This window comes from Haliotis rubra, unplaced genomic scaffold, assembly GCF_003918875.1.
Source record: "Haliotis rubra isolate DU_JTF1 unplaced genomic scaffold, ASM391887v1 Scf332, whole genome shotgun sequence".
Lineage (NCBI taxonomy): Eukaryota > Metazoa > Mollusca > Gastropoda > Lepetellida > Haliotidae > Haliotis > Haliotis rubra.
Window position 1 is genome coordinate 596,772 of NW_025767005.1, and position 19,224 is coordinate 615,995.

General features: G+C 40.2%; 2 protein-coding genes across 3 annotated transcripts in view; both read right to left on the bottom strand.

Annotated features, from left to right (window-relative positions):
- Positions 1-13,820, bottom strand: part of LOC124284256 (15-hydroxyprostaglandin dehydrogenase [NAD(+)]-like) — a 35,389-nt gene extending 21,569 nt beyond the window's left edge. The window contains exon 1 of the mRNA XM_046720324.1: positions 13,587-13,820. Coding sequence (XP_046576280.1) covers positions 13,587-13,679 — 93 coding nt within the window. The 5' untranslated portion in view covers positions 13,680-13,820. The remainder of the gene's footprint in view (positions 1-13,586) is intronic.
- Positions 13,821-15,864: 2,044 nt separating this feature from the next.
- LOC124284268 (15-hydroxyprostaglandin dehydrogenase [NAD(+)]-like) overlaps positions 15,865-19,224 on the bottom strand; it is a 30,089-nt gene continuing 26,729 nt past the window's right edge. For both annotated transcript variants that reach the window (XM_046720346.1, XM_046720344.1), the window contains exons 5-7: positions 17,623-17,699; positions 17,008-17,153; positions 15,865-16,119 (exon numbers count right to left, since the gene is read on the bottom strand). In XM_046720346.1, coding sequence (XP_046576302.1) covers positions 15,990-16,119; positions 17,008-17,153; positions 17,623-17,699 — 353 coding nt within the window. In that variant the 3' untranslated portion in view covers positions 15,865-15,989. The remainder of the gene's footprint in view (positions 16,120-17,007; positions 17,154-17,622; positions 17,700-19,224) is intronic.

Sequence of the window (19,224 nt, forward strand, 5' to 3'; positions counted from 1 at the left end):
AGACGTAGAGAAATCGGAGGTCAGCATCACCAGATTGGCCCATGAGCCACCGCCTTCTGTGCATGGGTCTGCGAGGCTAATTTGTTTTCGTAGAATATTAGCTACCATTTTGGACATGGCCAAAAGTGTTATGTAATATCACGTGAATGATATTACTTCTACCATGACTCTCAATACTTCTTCTGGTTCATCCAAGAACAAACGTCGTCATATTGATGGTTCATCATCTGACGAATAAATCCCTACAACTGTCTCTGATTCTTGGCCAAGATTTATCGTCATTGCTTCTGACGATGAAAGACCCTTAAAGCTTAATCCATTTGTCATTGCTAAGGGCATCAAAGGTGTCTGTGGTGATGTTAAAAATGTCACAAGTCTCCGAAATGGCTCTATCCTTGTGGAATGTGCGCGGAAGCAACAATCCGTTAACCTACTGTCTTTGAAACATTTTGTTAACACAAATGTTGTTGTCTCGGTGCACAAGACACTGAATTCATGTCGAGGAATCATAAGGGATCGAGCTCGTTGTCTGTCAGACATGAGCGAAGATGACATCACAACGGAACTAACATGTCAAGGAGTCACGGCAGTCAAACGTTTTACCCTTAAAGAAAATAATGAAATTGTCAACACAAATACCTACCTCTTAACCTTTAGTCTTGCAGTCCTACCAACCTCTATCAAAGCTGGATATTTCAATATTGGTGTTACTGTCTATGTTCCAACTCCACTTCGGTCCTTTAAATGCCAGAAGTTTGGACATGACACTAAAACTTGCCGAAATAGAACTGTTTGCTCCCGTTGCAGTGGTGATCATGAAAACACTGAGTGCACAAATGTCATCAAGTGCGCTAACTGCACGGGAGAACATTTGGCTTCATCGAAAAAATGTCCATGGTTTGAACGAGTCCCAGATTCTTAAACTCAAATATACACAAAATATTTCTTTTTTTGAGGCCAAAAAACTCGTTCCTACTCCATCTTAAACTTCTGCCATAACATACTCAACTGTGGTTTCTGCACCAACTCCAGTAGTTAAAGTTGCCAAAACCTCTATCATGTGCCAAACATCAATTTCTTGGGTTAGAGATCAACTGATGCTTAACGAAGTTGCCCAGATGTCCCAAGAACAGGTGACAACATATGTGTCTTCCTCTCAGACGGAGGACTTGTCACAACTCAATGTCGTCCAATCTGAGCCAGAATTGCAAACAGATAAGGATGAATCCAAAATCGTAAAACGCTTATCCAACAGCGAAAAGAAGAAAATGAAAAAGACCAGGGCCCTCCAACACGTTTACGTGCCTTCTTCTCAGTCAGTCCCTGTAAAGGTTCACAATCAGTTTGAACCTTTGGAGATGGAGGTCGGTCCTCCTCTCCAAAACCATGGGAGTCGATCCCAATCCCAATCTAGAACTCGGATTGAGCCTCCATGAGCTCAAATACAATACTTCAGTGGCATTGCAGAGGTCTGAAAAATAATTTCAGTGAAATACAATTACTGATACAGGATTTTCGACCATCAGCTATATGTCTTCAGGAGACATACATAAAATCTACAGACACTTTTAATTTACGACAATATAATGATTATCACTGTTTCTCTCCTCAAGGAGATAAAGCAACTGGAGGTGCTTCTATTTTGGTACGGCGGGGTATTATCCATAGCTCTGTCCCTCTTAAAACCAGTCTTCAGGCTGTAGCTGTTTGTCTGACCTTACACGTTGCATTAACACTGTGCAGTTTGTATATCCCTCCTTCTTCCACTATTCAAGAGTCAGAACTTCAAAACCTGTATGATCACCTTCCAAAGCCATGTCTAATCATGGGCGATCTTAACGGACACAACCCGCTTTGGGGAAGTACCCATACAAATAATAAAGGTAAAATCCTTGAAGAATTCATTTCAGATAATAACCTATGTATATTTAACGACGATACAAGCACATATTTACATCCAGCTACGGGAACATATTCTTCCCTGGATTTATTACTTGCTGACTCCATCTTGTATACTGAATTTGACTGGGTGGTTCATGATGACCTATGTGGGAGTGATCACTTCCCCACCATTCTCAAAACAATCGGCCCTGGTGATGATCCTCCTTTATCAAGAAGGAACTTGGCCAAGGCTGATTGGTCATTATATAAGGCTCTGTGTGTTGAGCACTTAAAACATGACCTTTTCAGGAACAGTGAAGATCCTATACAGTCGTTTTCTGAAATACTCAATGACATTGCTGACCAAACTATACCTACTCCTCTGCAATTCCACACATTCGTAAACCATGGTTTTCTAATGAGTGTAAACAGGCTAGAAAGTGTAGGAAGAAAGCTGAAAAGTTTTTTCGCAAACATCCTACAGTCCATAACTTAGATAAAGTTAAAATTTTAAATGCCAAGGATCGACGCACCTTTAAACAGACTAAGCGTCAGTCTTGGAGGAACTATGTTTCCAAAATTACTTCACGCACACATATTTCAAAGGTGTGGAACATGATTCAAAGAATAAAGGGCAAAGGTTCCAAATCTACTGTTAACCATTTGAAGGATGGTGACGATTTATTAACTGGTAAGTCTGACATTGCCAATAAGCTTGGTGAAACTCTCGCCAAACAATGTCCCAGAATTTCAAAAGTTCCAGAAACAACAAGAGAAGAAGAGAATTAATTTTAACTCAGACAATGGTGAAGACTACAATGAATTATTTTCATTACATGAGCTCCACACTGCCCTTGAGCAAGTTCATGATACAGCAACAGGGGCTGATAATATCCATTATCAGCTCTTGAAACATTTGCCTAAATCATGTTTAGAAATCCTTTTAGAAATTTTTGATCAAATATGGACTTCAGGGAATTTCCCAACTTCGTGGCGTAATGCCATTGTTGTCCCCATTCCAAAGCCTGGTCGGGATCATACTGATCCATCCAACTACAGACCAGTCTATTTAACGAGTTGCGTCTGTAAAACCATGGAACGAATAGTAAATAATAGATTAACATGGTATCTTGAAACCAATAATCTCATAACAAATATTCAATGTGGTTTCAGGAAAAATCGTAGTACCATTGATCATTAGGTACGTTTAGAATCCTTTGTAAAAAATGCTATAGTAAATAAACAACATGCTGTATCAATTTTCTTTGATCTTGAGAAAGCTTATGATACGACCTGGAAGCATGGCATTTTGAAGGATTTACATGATTTTGGTTTGAGAGGCCGTTTGCCTCTTTTTATATCACATTTTTTAAAAGACAGGCAATTTCAAGTCCGAGTGGGATCAACCCTGTCTGACCATTATAATCAGGATCAGGGTGTCCCCCAAGGAAGTATTTTGTCTGTCACTTTATTTAGCATTAAGATCAACAGCTTATCCAAGGTTTTAAACGATTCAATTGATGGATCACTTTTTGTGGATGATTTTAACATTTCTTGTCGCGGTAAGAATATGCATACTATAGAACGGCAACTACAGTTGTGTTTAAATAAAATACATAAATGGTGTCTTGAAAACGGCTAAATCTTTGTAAATCAAAAACTAATTGTATACATTGTATATAAGCCCCATAAGAACCCAGAACTATCTTTAAATGGCACTCCCATCAAGGTTGTAAAAGAGGCCAAGTTCTTGGGTCTGATTTTCGACTCCCATTTAACCTTTCTTCCGCATATAAAATCTCTAAAAACTAAATGCCTGAAGGCACTTGATTTATTGAAAGTTGTTTCTAATTCAAAGTAGGGAGGGGACCAAACTACCCTCCTCCACCTATATAGATCACTAGTCCGCTCAAAGCTTGATTATGGCTCCGTCGTATATGGTGGAGCCTGTAAAAGTAACCTAAAACTATTAGATTCTGTCCGCCACCAAGGCCTAAGACTTTGTCTTGGGTCATTCAGAACATCTCCTGTTGACAGTCTCTACGTCGAGGTAGATGAGCCTTCTCTTACCCAACGCCGTATAAAATTATCATTACAGTATATTACCAAGCTATATTCTAACGAGTCTAATCCTGCGTTTCACTGCATCTTTAATCCTCTTTATGAGGACTTGTACAACAAGAAACCTTCTCTTGTTCCGCCTCTTGGGCTCAGGATTAAGCCATTCATTACTGCTGCCGGCATTGAGCTGGAAAATACATCTCCTTCCCGTCTTCTTTCTTCTCCTCCTTGGCAATTGGTTAGGCCACAAGTCGACCTCACACTGAGTAAGTTTAAGAAAGCAGAAACTAATGAATTACAATATAAACAAGTATAAAATCAATTAAAAAGTAAATATAATACATATAAATCCTTATTTACAGATGGGTCCAAGGATGGTGGCGCGGTTGCTTGTGCCACTGTCATTGGATCCAAAACAATATCTTCCAGATTACCCAATGACAGTTCAATTTTCACAGCAGAAGCAAACGCAATACTAACAGCTCTTAAATATATTAATAAACACCGTAAATGTAAACAATATATCATCTTTTCTGATTCTCTTTCGTGTCTTCAGGCTACTAAAAATGTTTCTTGCAAACATCCAATTTTATTAGAAATTATTGAATTGTACAATGAACGTGCTACTGGCCAATGCGACATCGTCTTTTGTTGGTTACCCAGCCACGTTGGCATTTCTGGGAACACAATGGCTGATCTTGCTGCTAAGGCAGCACTCAACAAATCTGTGACACCACTTCTCATTCCATACTCTGATTGCAAAGCTAGCATTAGAACTTACATCCGTGATCTCATGCAGAAAAAGTGGGACACCCAAGTAGGTATTAATAAACTACATGAAATAAAACCTTATATTGGTTACACTTACTTGGGTTGTCACTCCAGATTTGAAGAGGTCATCATGCGACGATGTCGCATTGGCCACACAAGATATACACATGTGTACCTATTAAAAGGTGAGGATCCTCCGTTTTGTATCCCTTGTGATGAGAGAACCACGGTCAAGCATGTCCTGCTTGACTGTGTTGAATTCTCCATCATAAGGGATAGATATTTTAATGTCAAAACAGTAAAGGACCTTTTTAGTAATGTTAATTATCATTTAATCATTGGTTTTTTAAAGGAGATAGATCTGTTAAATGAATTTTGATACATGTTTTGTAAATAGATAAGGTTTTATAATTGGTAGTTTAGATTATCAACTTAGATTGTTAGTGGCTGTACCCTCAAAGGAGGTTGAAGTATTGTAAAATTATTGTCCTCCTGAGGGGGTACGTAGGTCCCAACACATTTAGAGTAAATTTAGGCTTACCACGTTTTTAATCGTAGAATATGTGTGCTTTTACTTTATGGCTAGATTTCTCTTCTGTCGCCAATGGCTGAAGGGATGGTGTAAATCCAACTAGGGTCCATGCAGGTAGCAAAGGTACTGTAAGTCCCCATGGTCCCTAGTATGGTGATCTACCTTCAGTTGTTGGCGATCTATAGCCCATTTTTACATTGTATTGTCTTCTTTAATTGGACTGTTTTAGCTTTGTTCGCTAGTTTTATATTCATATCCGAGATTATCTGGTATTTTTACTGTCCTTCGTCGGCAGGTTTTGTCTGTATATATTCTATTTCAATGTCAAATGTTGTCGTCACGATATGGCTGAAATATTGCCGATGTGACGTTAAATAATAACTCACTCACTCACTCACTGAAAGTCTTGAACACGTCGGCCAGCAGGAGCACGTCCGTTTTCAAGTAGAGATCGTGATAATCACCTAAATGTTGACAGTTCAGTTTCTCCCACACGTTCTGAGCGTGATCGTAATCGTCCTGGGAGATGGTTGAGTCGGTTAAGCCACTGTAAAAGCAGCTAATCGGCGGTTATCAGGTCTCCTCGAACTTAGACAAATCGTCCATGTACTCATACGGGTACAGACCCTTTTTTAACAGCAGAGGCCTTGTTGACAATATTCAGCTCGTTGATGAGATCGCTCATCCTCTGGTGTCATATCCATGGAGGCAGGGTCCGAGAAAGCTTTCCTGATTTTTCTCTCTTCGCGTTGTAAGAATATGAGAAACGTTTCGGGGCCTCAGTAGACCATGGGAGCGTTCGTTTGTCCGTCGCATCGGGACGACCACGTATCCGAACCCCCAGGCTTCTTGTTCTTGCGTTTTGTACGTGAAACTTTGTTCGATCATGTCGGTCATGATGTGTTTGACCTGTTTGATGAGGGCTTCGAAGTCGGCGTAGATGACGTGGGTGTGGACATTTGATGTTTATGGTTGATGTTGTCGTTTTCCTTAGGCATGTCGATTCGAACAGCGGTCTCTCCCACGCCTCTGCATTCCTCCTTATGCAATTCCAGCAGGTCGGCTCGCGTGAAGCCATGCAGGCACCGTTCGCTGAAATGTTTCTTTCTGGCGTGGTTCGATTGGTCGTACAACAGTCGACTCAAACTTTTAATCACCACGTAGTGATACTGGTCGCCTTTTTTGATGAGGAATAAATTGATTCTGCGCACATCATCGGACCTGGAGCTGATTCCTTGCACAATAGTTTTGTCACCTTCGTGACCAAACACGTTAATAGCCAAAGGGTTTAGCTTTTCAAATCACGTCCAGTAGGAGATGGGTGTGAAGCGTTCTACACCCGTGAAGTCGAACTCAGGTGCCTCCATCGTGGGATAACTGGAACGCCTGCACGGATTACCTTTCGGTTCGTGTGAGGCAGCTTTGACCGCCACCACCACGCAATAATTATTAACATCAACCTCTTTGGGTTCGGCGTTGGGGGTGGCCTTTTTATCTCTGAAATGCTTCGGCACCGTGACGTACGATCCACCTTTGAGTGTTTTGTAATTCACCATGTCGAGATAAATGGTGTTGACGGCATCCACCATCCCGAACCTTGATGCGTCCATTTTTCCAACGATGCTTGTATTTTTTGGAAGGAGGTGTTGATGGAGGATTCAACTGATTCTGGTTGAGTTAGGACTTCCTGCTTGCCTCTGAAATAAGGTTCGATGAATTCTATGCTACCGTCAGACTGAGGTTTTTGGAGCGTCATTTTCATCGTCAGTTGGAATTTGATACTTTTCAAATCGTTTAATTCTTCATGAAGTTTACTGCCGATTAAGGGTTTGATTTTATTGGTATTGATATTAGAATCAATCCTCATTTTACAGCCTCGGAGATACTTACCCACGGCATGGTCTGTCGGCATGAATCGCAATTCGATCGGCCCGGTGTCTTCCAGCAAGGTGAGCAGTTGGGCTTTCCTCAGGCGAGAATAACCCTTCAATCCACGTTCTTTAGCTTGAGCTTTGAGCTCTTTGACGGTAGGGGGTTTAACTTGTGTCATGCTCAGCAAGGTCAGCAATTCGGCTTTCTTCATGCAAGAATAACCAGGCAGGTCACGACTTTTCGCGAGAGCTTTCAATTCTCTGACAGTAGCTATGTTGTATACCGGATGCAAAGTCAAATGTCTAATAGGTTGTTTTCAATGTGCAGGAAAAATTAGATTTCTATTCTGAGTAGTCGGTTACGTTCGTTGAGATAATCTTTCTTCTTTCTTCATGATCGCACCATGGGCTTTGCACAAGCCATCATGACATTCGACCCCTATGCCCCATACTTTGCACGTGTAATTGACATGACCCCTTCTCACACAGTGGGCATGCACGTGGCAATATTCAATCATACCGTGCTTTCCGTAGGTCGTAGGCTTGCCTAGCAATACCCATTTGCAATAATAAGTTCCCAAGGGCCACATGTTGTATACCATATGCGAAGTCAAATCTCTAAAAGAATGTTACTACATGTGGAAGGGGTCCGGGGTTTGGCCGTGAAAACTAGTTTGGGTGTCTTCTCGCTGAATGGTCTGTCGGTCAGCAGCGTGCTGTGCTTCCAGGTCTTGTGGACGACCCTCCAGAGATACACGACGGCTAGCGAAAGGTAGGTCCACTTTTGGGTCATTCTATCATCTGTCGCACCTTCTCGATATCCAGACGGGTCTCTTCTTGTTCCTCCTCTATTTCCTCCTGGAGTTTTTCGTCTTCGTCATCCAGCCTAGACAAGATGTTGACCACCATGGTCGTGGTTTGCTCAGCACGAGCCGACAACATCACTCCGTTTTGCTCCACACGAGCCTCGATCTTCCCCAAGCAATTGTAAAAGTCATGGATGGTCAGATTTGGAGGGGCCAAGAGGGTCAATGGTTCTGCGGCAGACAATACGGTTGTGCTGGATAGACATCGGATTTGGAGATATCTCGTCAGCGGGCAAGAGGGTCAAAGGTTCTGCAGTAGGCTCTCGCCATAGCTCGTACAGCCTTGTGGATCCAATACCAAGGCGCTTTTTGACCTCCCTTGCAGGGAGCACACCGCGACAGGAGCGTATTTCTTGGATCTGGTCCGATGACAAATCTGTACTTGGTTGTGGCATGGTTGTTTTTTTCTGGGTATGTATATCCCATACTTCCCATATGTTCTATATGGAAATCCCAGTCCTCTCCCAGGAAATCCAAATCCTCTGTCAGGAAATCCCCCTCTCCCAGGAAATCCCAGTCCTCCTATTTTTCCTGAGAAATCTCAATCCTAGCAAACGCCTAGCAAACTGCTTTGCAATGCTTAGCAAAACTTAGCAAACTGCTTAGCAATGCTTAGCAATGCTTAGCAAACTGCTTAGCAAATGCCAAGCAAAACGCCAAGCAAAGCAATAGTTTAATAAAGAAAAGAGTAGCGAAGTCCATGTATAATATCTAATTTGCAACAGCCCTCTTTCAACCTGGTTTCCATGAATAGTAATTTGTCTACCCCCGAACACACATGCCCCTTGGACGAGGCGCCTTGCAGACAGACATCACAAAAGTACTTCTTGTCGGGTGGATCGAATAGGAAACGGTTAAGTTTTTATTGCATGTGTAATGAAATACTGCCCTTCTCGACGAGCAATGAATGAATGCATGGAATCGTTGCGGGTGCAGAGCTAACTCGATAGACGACGATGCCGTCATGGTCTCCGAAGACATTGATAGCCAACTTGTTTTGCTCTTCTACTTGGGTGATTTGCAAAAGCGGTGTGGGTGTGTTTATTCCCACGAATATTAAACCATCGTCTTTACTATAAGAGGAAGGACTGGTAGCAATTTTTAATGAGATGGGAATTAGGGCCGATCTTAACGCCCATCTTAAGCAGTTGTCTCTCTTTTTATGTTGATGATGGTGTTCTTTCTCGAATAATAAGCGGGCAGTTCGAGGTAAGAGCCACTACGGAGTGGAGATGCACTGACTACCTCGATGTAAACACTGCTCACTTCGTTTAAGGACCATTTCACATCGGGTTTAACCCAATCCTGTAGCTTTGCCTTGATCATTTTGATCGATGCGTCAATGCTTTCCCTTAACAACACGGCATCTTTTGGGGTTAAAGGCGCTGAATCGTTTCAGTTTGTCCAGGCAATGATTCTTCGATTGTTTCTAACCCTCCTACGAGAAGGAGTTCAGACCTATCGCTCGAGTATCCAGAGGATTTCGTGATGGATAGTTTGACCGAAAGTTGATACTTCACGCTACTCAGATCGAGGAATTTTCCGTCCTGAGTTTGTCGTATATAATGGGTTTGACTCTATCCAGTGTTATGTTTCATGGATTCGCATTCTCCAACTTCTCCGGAAGTGGGAATACGACCTCTCGTTCTTTCAAAAGTTCTATTATTTGGGGTTTTATTCAGATTTTTAGCCTCAGATCGCAGCTCTTTGACGGTCGTCATCGTTATAGTCCTATTAAAACATAGCTCTAAATGAGACTTTTATCACTAAATTAGACGCATGGATGACTTTGAGTATGTGACAATGGTTTTGAATAAGTGTTCTTATGTTCTTCTTGGTATGGCCGATTTGTGTAGGAAGAACTGTAGAGGCCCTCGATGCTCTCAGCACATGAATCATTTAAAAAGAGTTAGCGTGAACTACGTTTGCCATATACATGTGTGCGAAACACTTGTCCTTTTAAGTTATGCAAGGAGCATGGAAGTGTGGCGACAGCGAAGAGAAATTTGTACTATAAGAAGAAAAAACATAGCATTGAGGAGTCACACACACACACACACACACACACACACACACACACACACACACACATACACCTGTTTCAACGAGATCACCTCGACCTGACACTTACATAGCTGACTGGTTTGAAGGTGCCCCCTCGATACAACACAGTATTTTGGTAACTGTATATTCTTACAAAGACTCATTTTATAGAAACTGTCGACCTCTCGTTTATTTATGCACAAACTATGGTTTGCTTTGATTGGCTGAACATTCCACAGGCTATAGACACCATTTTGGAGCTTGTATGCCAGCGACGAAGGTAGGTTCTTTTTAATATTGCAGCATTCAGTGGACTATTTTGGTTAATTTTGTCAACCCCACCAACCAACACCCCGGAGGGTAGCATTTCGGTTGAGATGCAGTTCAGATGGGGCTCAGAACAGCAAAAAGTACTTCAAGCACATCGAGATTACCATTACAACATGTTAATGTTCATTGAGGATCTTTATCAAAATGGCCCTGGGGGGGAGACTATTCCACAGAATCCGAACGTAGATCTAACAATCAATCATTGAAATTAATAAAAAACAGTCAACTGGTCAAAATCTGTACCTGTATTTGATAAAAAAATTAAGCACAGTGGATCAAGTCTTCACTAGTTTACGTGACGTTTTAGAACGGCTCAGATAAGGCTATAATTTATTGAAAATATGTAATTCAATCTCTCTTGACGCCTCACTCGATTATGGGGATTGGTTGAACATAGCTTTTGAGCTTTATAATATTGAAAAGCCAACCCGTACCTGGAAAGCTTATGGCTACATAAGGAAGTTGGGATCAGACTAACATTCAGGCGCCTGGCAACAGAAGATTGGTTATTTCCAGTGTGCATTCTTTCAATGGCGATATTCCGTGCCATAGTGTCAAGACGTGGCGTAGTCATTTGACCTTGAAACTCCTTAAAAACGAATGCCGATTTCCGAAAGTAATCTGGATTTTTATAGCCAGACAGTGCATGCTCATTGATGCACAATTTCAACTAGAAGGTGATTTTTGTTGCGTTGTGGCAATGCATTGTTAATCCTTGTAAGAAATCTCTTCAAAATCAACATTTTCAGGTCATGTCGATTTTTTTACTGGTGCAGTTATGTAAAATCATGTTATCAACACTTTTGCTGCATATTTGGACGATTGTTTGAACACAATAAATAGATTTTTAAAAATACAAAACGCATATGCGTTTCTTTTTTTGGATAGTATATGCAGCTCTCTGTCGGGCTTTTTCAAATTTCACATCTTTAAAGGATGATTAGTATGTTAGGAACATAAATTTCCTGGAGCCTTTAAAATAAATAAATGACTTTGGACGAGCTGTTGTGCTTATGAAATGAAACAGACAAAACCAACCTTGTGAAAAATATTGTTAATGCAAACAAGTGTTCCCAAATTGTATGTGTTCGATTATGAGAAAGCATGATCGATTGCTTGGTCGTTTAGTCATTGCGACCAATCTTCGATTATTTCAATTCATCGGATCACCACTAGTGTGCATACAAGGCGCTGCATGGGACATCTCCGTGTTACCTCCAGGAGCTCATAACCCCATACCGACCGACACGATCCCTCCGGTCCCAAACTGCTTCACTCACCACTGTACCAAAAACAAGAACTGTGAAATATGGTGACAGATGCTTTAGCAAGTTAGCAGCCAGTTAGCAGCAAGTAATCCTTTAATATTACTTCTTTGAGTGGCATGTTTAGAAGTTAGTGAATCAGATAAGGACAAAGTTTATGGATGAACGTCGCATCATCCGAATAAAGAAGTTGTTCATCCATAACGTTTGCCCTTATCTCCTTTAAGGTTGTTTATTTGTTGAGATATAAAACTCACATATCGATGTCTGTGGGGAAAAGGTCACACCGTTTTCTCGAGATATCACTTAAGGACACAAGCCAAAGTCTTGTCTATATTTATTAAAAAACACACCCCCTTGACCAGGAGACCAGATTACATGGTTTAAACATATTTATTCATTTAGTCATGATGGTATTGGAAAACAAGCATAAAAACATGCTTATATCAATGCCGCTCCCTAACAATGATACAATAGTATTAACAATTGTGATATAGTGACGTACACATGAGCTGGGTGCAAAACATAATGTGAATCTACAAGGAACAATATTGACAATATAATGTGTTACAATTTGCAAATATACGTTGAAGGCAAATAAACTAGAAGCTGTTGTGATCTCAGTACATTAGCAAGGCACGGCACGGTACAATAAACCTAGGCTAGGTAAATTGCGAGAATCTCTGGGAAGATATGATATAATTATGTACCGATTTTAGTAGTTCCAGATTTACCTGTTCTGATGAACCCGAATGACCAATTAAGATTGATGGCAAATTAAATCCTCCACTAAAGAAGTATGCATTTGATCTTATGTCGTTAAAATATGGGACAGATGAGGAAGAAATGAAGCGCATCTTCGGTATGATGCCCGTAGTTACATTCAGGACTATCAGATATATATCTGGAAAACTTATTTCCATTTCGATTGCTACAAGCCGAAGTCGGGAGTGGATTATCTGGCCAGATCTTGAACCATGGGAAAGATTAAAGTAGATTTCACTGGTTGTTGTGTTCTTTTAGTTTGTTATTGAATTCCCCAGAGTATTGGCATTTACGATATCAGGAGGGAGAGAGTTCCAGATGTTTACCGTGTCAGTGATAAATGAATTGGAGTACAAACTAGTATTGCATTTAATACTTTGTAGGTCAGAATTATTTCTCAAATTATATCTACTTACAGGTGATACTTTTTCTGGAACTAAATTAGACAAATAATCTGGAACTAGTTTGTTAACCATTTTGTAAAATATGTATAATTTTTGACGGCGTCTTCTATTTTCAAGTGAAGAAATATTTGTCTCAGAATATAGTTTTAATTTCTCTAGAAGAAGCGTTTGCTCTTTAGTGCAATTATCCCATACATGACACCCGTAGTCGAATATTGGTAAAATATATGACTTCTTAGGCAGTTTAACATTGGACTGGGAACTGCTAACATTGTATTCATCGACACAGACGAGGCAGTGATAACACCGACTCCCTGCAAAGGTACACGCTTGACCTTTATACTTTGTATGGGAGGATATTATTGCCACAGCCTGAGCGAAATACCATCTACGTATATTTAGGTGTATAATATATAATCTAAGAAGCATCGAATTGGTATCCATATTTTCTCGAGAATTCGACGTTAATTCAGGGTCTTCCTTTTGGGTTTGTTGTTTAATGTCGCACTTATCAATATTACAGCTACATAGCAACGATCTGTACATAATCGCGTCTGGACCAGACAACCCAATAACGTCAACGCCTTATGCAAGTTCTATAACTTAATATTATCTGTGTCATATGAGTAATACTCATTGGTCAAACAGCTCTTCCCAAAGGGAAATGCAAATACGATATAAAAACACTAACGACACCAGCTGAGGCGACGCCACTGAATGAGGCCACGGGAACTGCAAACTGTGCGTTTGACCATAGGATGAAAAACAGTAACTCGTTCAGATGATTCTTGCGTTACCTTGGCTTCTTTCTCCAGCAAAGCTCTGATTATTGCTTGTCCAAGCCCACCTGCACCGCCGGTAACTATGGCAACTTTTCCTTTGATGTGCATGGTCCAAAATACCTAGATGACGACAGATTTATGGAGGAGGAGTCCGTCAGTGATCAGATGTTGAGTAGATTGAGCAGTCACGAGATATGTACTAAGACGGTTGTGTTACAATCTGCCCAGGTTGAGAGATGTCCCGAGATGTGTGCTTTGGCTGTTGTGTAAGAATCTGCCCAGGATGAGAGATGTCCCAGGATATGTGCTTAGATTGATGTATAGCAATCTACCCAGGTTGAAAGATGTCCCAAGATGCGTGCTTTGGCTGTTGTGTAACATTCTACCCGGTGTCCTCACGCCTAGCCCAAGATCCGATTTCCCCTCTTTCCGCCTAGCCCAAAATCCAATTTCCCCTTATTCCCACTAAGTCCCAAGCCAAAAACAGTGGTGTTGTTACAAGTGATTAACGCTCTGATTTATAGCCTGTTTACCTGACTGAGTGTTCACTAACTATAGTGTTCACTCACTGTCATCCACATCCTTTTATAAAAAGGCGGACAAGTTCGACAGGTTATACCTTGAGTAACTGTTCACTCACTATCATTAGTGTTCACTCACTGTCATCCACTTCATAGTATAACAAGTAGGAAAAGTTCGATTTAAGAAATATTTTCATCAAATTTAGACTTGGTTTGTTAGATTTAATGATAAGCGAAATGTCCATAGATAAGAACAGGAGTTGAGAATGAAATCCACTGTATGCTCGTCTGTCCATCCTACTCCATTCTAACAAGCAAATACATTCCACACCCTTTTTTGTCAAAATCACCTGCTCTAGCTTTTTCATCCTTAACGTCTTCTCAAAATGATAATGATATTCTTAATCTGTCATTATTTATATAGTATGAGACTAAGAAATGTACTGTTAAACAATTTAAAACGCAAGAACGAAATTTTACAATATCCTGTCATTTTGTTCTCTCTATTATATGTATTGTATACTGTATATTGTATATTATATACAAATGTATCCTGTTTTAGCTATTTACGAAGAAGAGCTTGCAGGTGTGTGGGTTTGCTTTTCACTTCTGAATATATTATGTAACAGCCATGTTTTTGACGGGTCCATTAGAAATTAACCATCATATAAAGCTGACATTTAACTTTTTTTGTTTTTGTTAAATCACCTAATACTTTTATCTTATACTTATGTATCCTTTTGCAATATTTTTATTGATATTGGCAACAGTGATTGACCCGACGAGACAGAACAGTTGGTTGCCAGAATACCCAACTTCGATTCCTGTTCGTCATCCCTTTACCGAAGCAGTGCCAAAATCCATCCTCCACTGCACAAGACGAGAGACGACATCAACCTGACTGGTGTGTGGTGTGAGACTACAGCTGGAGATAATTTCATCCCTCTGTCATCTAGCTGCAGCAGATACCTGGTATGGAGATGGTACCTGTCCTGTCCAAGCCTCTACAAGCAAGTCTACACTATTCATGCCTTCGTCAACGGTGAAATGTGTAACAACTGGCCCAGTTTGAGAGATGTCCCAAAATGTGTGCTTAGGCTTGTGTGTAACAACTGGCCCAGTTTGAGAGATGTCCCAGGTTTGCTTGTGTGTAACAATTGGCCCAGTTTGAGAGATGTCCCGAGATGTGTGCTTAGGCTTGTGTGTAACAACTGTCCCAGTTTGAGAGATGTCCCAGGATGTGTCCAAGGCTGTTGTGTAACAATAGGCATTGGCTGAAAGATGTCCTGGGATGTTTCTTCCATGTCATAAGATGTCAATATGTATTTTTACATTGCTATTTTACGATATTCATTTTCATATTGACTTGTTTATCACTTGTCTAAGATCTACGTGCATCTGTATGGTGCTGGAAATCATAAAGACATACGATCATACGATATTAAAGGTCGCAATTCGAAGACAAAGAAACGGGTTTCGTGTTCCAAGCTAATAAAATACCCCATGACTTATGACTAGATAAGTATAACCAAACTAGGAGACTGATATAACTATATCCTGAAAGAAAGGATATACTCAATTACTAGAAGGGCAAAGTACAGACGTACGTCAGCAACAGTGGTATTTTCCGTCTGTACAGTACAGGATTTTATATTTTACTTAGTCAGCAACCAAGATAAAAGATATATTCCGCATTACAAATACATCAGTCGGCGAATATTTCAATGTCAGAAAGCATAACAGATGCCTTGAAAAAATCAATAAGTATGTGATACTGCTTCATCATATTTTTTAATTAAAAAAAATAAAACATTGACGTTTTGATGTACAGAACTCCACGCCAATCGATCTCAGAACCTCTCTAATGACGGACTGTTTGGTCTTTGAGAGTGACACCTTAAGTTGATTCATCAGTCGCCTCTATCTTCATTCTGCGATCCTGTTCCTTGGGATCCGTGAGAATTATGGTGCCGTTACTGTCATCATCCTCCAGCAGATCAATGACAGAAACAGCTATGTTCTTTGGACTGTAAAATACGATTCAACAATATTACTCATTATTATAGCATGCTTCAATTAAATTTGTCAGTATGAGAATGGAAGTGTAATGTTGTTCTCTCTTATACCAAGTCATGAGAAAACTTTTCATTGTTAATGGCAATTAAAAACAACATCGCTCGAGATCAGGCTTTTTAACCAATTTGCGCAAATGGAGTGATGCAACGTCACGCTGTGTCAGGTTACTACATGAGCAAATGTTGCATGTGTTTAACAGTTGGGGGGGGGGGGGCTCTTTCTGGCATATTGTTGCTTTTTTGCCTGGCTATTTCCTTAGATCTGAACAACACAAAATAAGTCTGGGATGAGCAGGACCGAAGCAACGGTACTGCAATCTATATTGGATATCTATACTTTGGTTGACATTATGAATCACAGTCTCAAGTTTGTTTTCAGTCATCAGGTTTCTGTAGCGCACCTCCTGCCTCCGCAATGTCAACCTAAATGGTTGTCCCACCAGATGTTGAGACTGTTAATTTAACCCCTAGCCCTCTTGCCCGCCCCTCTCTCCTGTTAAACATTAACGCCACCTTCTGTTACATTTACATCATATGATAATGATTTGCTTGGACAGCTTCTGAATGGATCTTGGGTTACCTCATATTGAAGAAAAAGACTAAACAAAAAAATCCAAATAAAAACGAAAGTGAAAAACAACAAAAACGGCGGAATCACAAATACCAAATATGTTGGTAGGATCTCTGGAGTCTCACTTTTCTAAGACTTCTGGCATTGCGAAACTTGTTGCACAAGTTAAATATCCAATTTATATTTAACGTTACCTGACATTGTCATATGATTCGACATTTGAGCAGCTTTTGACAAGCATGCTAATGTGTGGTATTGAGTTTACTTACTCTTCAAAGCCAGAATTCTCATGAAGCTTCTCCAGATCATCAACATACAACACTTGCAACTGTGGGTCAGGCGTTATAAACGATGTAAAGGCTGTGGGGCACACCAAGCAGAATCTCAAGCCCAGGTCTTTCAGATAGGGATTTGTCTGGAAAATTAACATTCCCACAATGAACCAATTCGGTAGGTGGTCCTGTTCTCAGTTTGTTGTTGTCAAAGGTGTTGCTAACGTTGGCATGCTTTAGAACGTTAGCCTGGGTTGTGTGTTGCTTGTTTGGATATCACGACATGAAGATACATTATCCAATAAACAAATCCTTAGTGATCCATAAAGATAATGTTTAGCTAACCAGTCATGTTTGTGTTCCCCAGAGTCTAATAACAGTTATGCCCGACAACTAACATACTTTTGTGTTTCTGACTGACTGATAATTGTGTGGGCGGGACTTTCAGGTGCTTGGAAATAGGTCCCTAGTGATTTCGTTTCATTTTCATCCTTTTTATGCCTTTGATTAAGTGATCAGGATAAAAAGTTATTATTGTTGATTTACTTTGTGTACATCTGCTGTTCAATATTTTGAATTCTATTCTTTATGATATTTCACGTCTATACTTACTGCCCAAGATCGGGTGAATCCAGTTATTCCGGTTTTTGTGGCTGTATATATGGGAAGTTGGAAGTGAGGCTCTAATCCTGGAAAACATAACAATGTTCTTTCTAAACTCAGCATCTGCATTATGAGTGAGTTTGGTCTTACGCCGCTTTTACCAATATTACAGCAACATCACACAGCGGGGGACACTACAAATGGGCTTCACTCATTGTACCCATGTGGGAATTCGAACCCAGGTCTTCGGCATGACGAGCCAACGCTTTAACCACTAGACTACCCCACCGCCCTCAGTATCGCTATAAAGTCATCAACACTGTGACTGTCACATTAGTCGGCTACGTCTATTTGTCTTCTAAATTCATCCTTCTAATCCTAATTCCTGATAATCTTCTTGAAGGAGTGAGTGAGTACAGTTTCATGCCGCCTTTAGCAATATTCCAGCAATATCACCAGGATTGCCTATACACATTGTACCCATGTGTTGAACGGACGCTTTAACCATTAGGCTACCCCACCGCCCCCTTCTTGAAGGACGTACCATTTACACCACCACCACATTAACGAACACGCTTATAACCAGCTGACCGATATAACGAACTATCCCACTTTTTGGGTGCAAATTGTACTCCAAATGCTTACAAAAGCTTTGGTCCCTTACACTTCGTTATAGCTGTACTTTACTCCTTGCACCGTGACTCAAGTGAAACAATTATGTTCATATACACTGAAAGATAAACGAAGGTACACCGATCTATATATTGTTGACACACACACACACACACACACACACACACACACACACACATATATATATATATATATATAGAAAGTGATGAGAATACCGAGTGTACAGTAGTACATATATAAGAAGAAGTTTCTGAAATAATCACACGACACGGATCTTCTCCAACATGTTTCACTTTTATCTTCAGGGAGAAGTGATTACAGTTAAACTGATTATGTTATGACGTAACAATGCAACTCACTATGACGTCACTATGCAAGATAAAAGTGAAACATGTTGGAGAAGATCCGTGTCGTGTGATTATTTCAGAAACTTCTTCTTAATATATAATACACACACACACACACACACACACACACACACACACACACACACACACACACACACACATTTCTATGGAAATTAAAAGAACTTCAGTTTATTGTGAGCTTGTGTATTGAGCCACCACGCAGTTTTAAAGCCTAATCTGAACCAGAAAGATTATGGGTAAAGTGACTTGATTCAATGAACAAGAATAAATTTACAACCACATGGTTATTACCATGTTTTACGTGCAAGTTTTGAAAAACAAAATATAAGTGCCTGATCCCGAACAGGACATATGTATTATGCGAATATGTTGGTTTTTTTAATTTTGAAAAATATTAAATTATAATATTTTTCAGAAATAATGATTTTGAAGCATATTCTTAATACAGAAATTGGGCCACCCCTCAGCACATGTTTTAAAAGATCACCACAACTTCATTAAAACACTTCAATTTCCTGTTTAGCCCAAAAAGGTGGTTTAAGTCATATGGTAAACAGAACAAAAGTGGTGTTTATATACACGTATTTTGTTAGTGGTTCTTTATCATCTT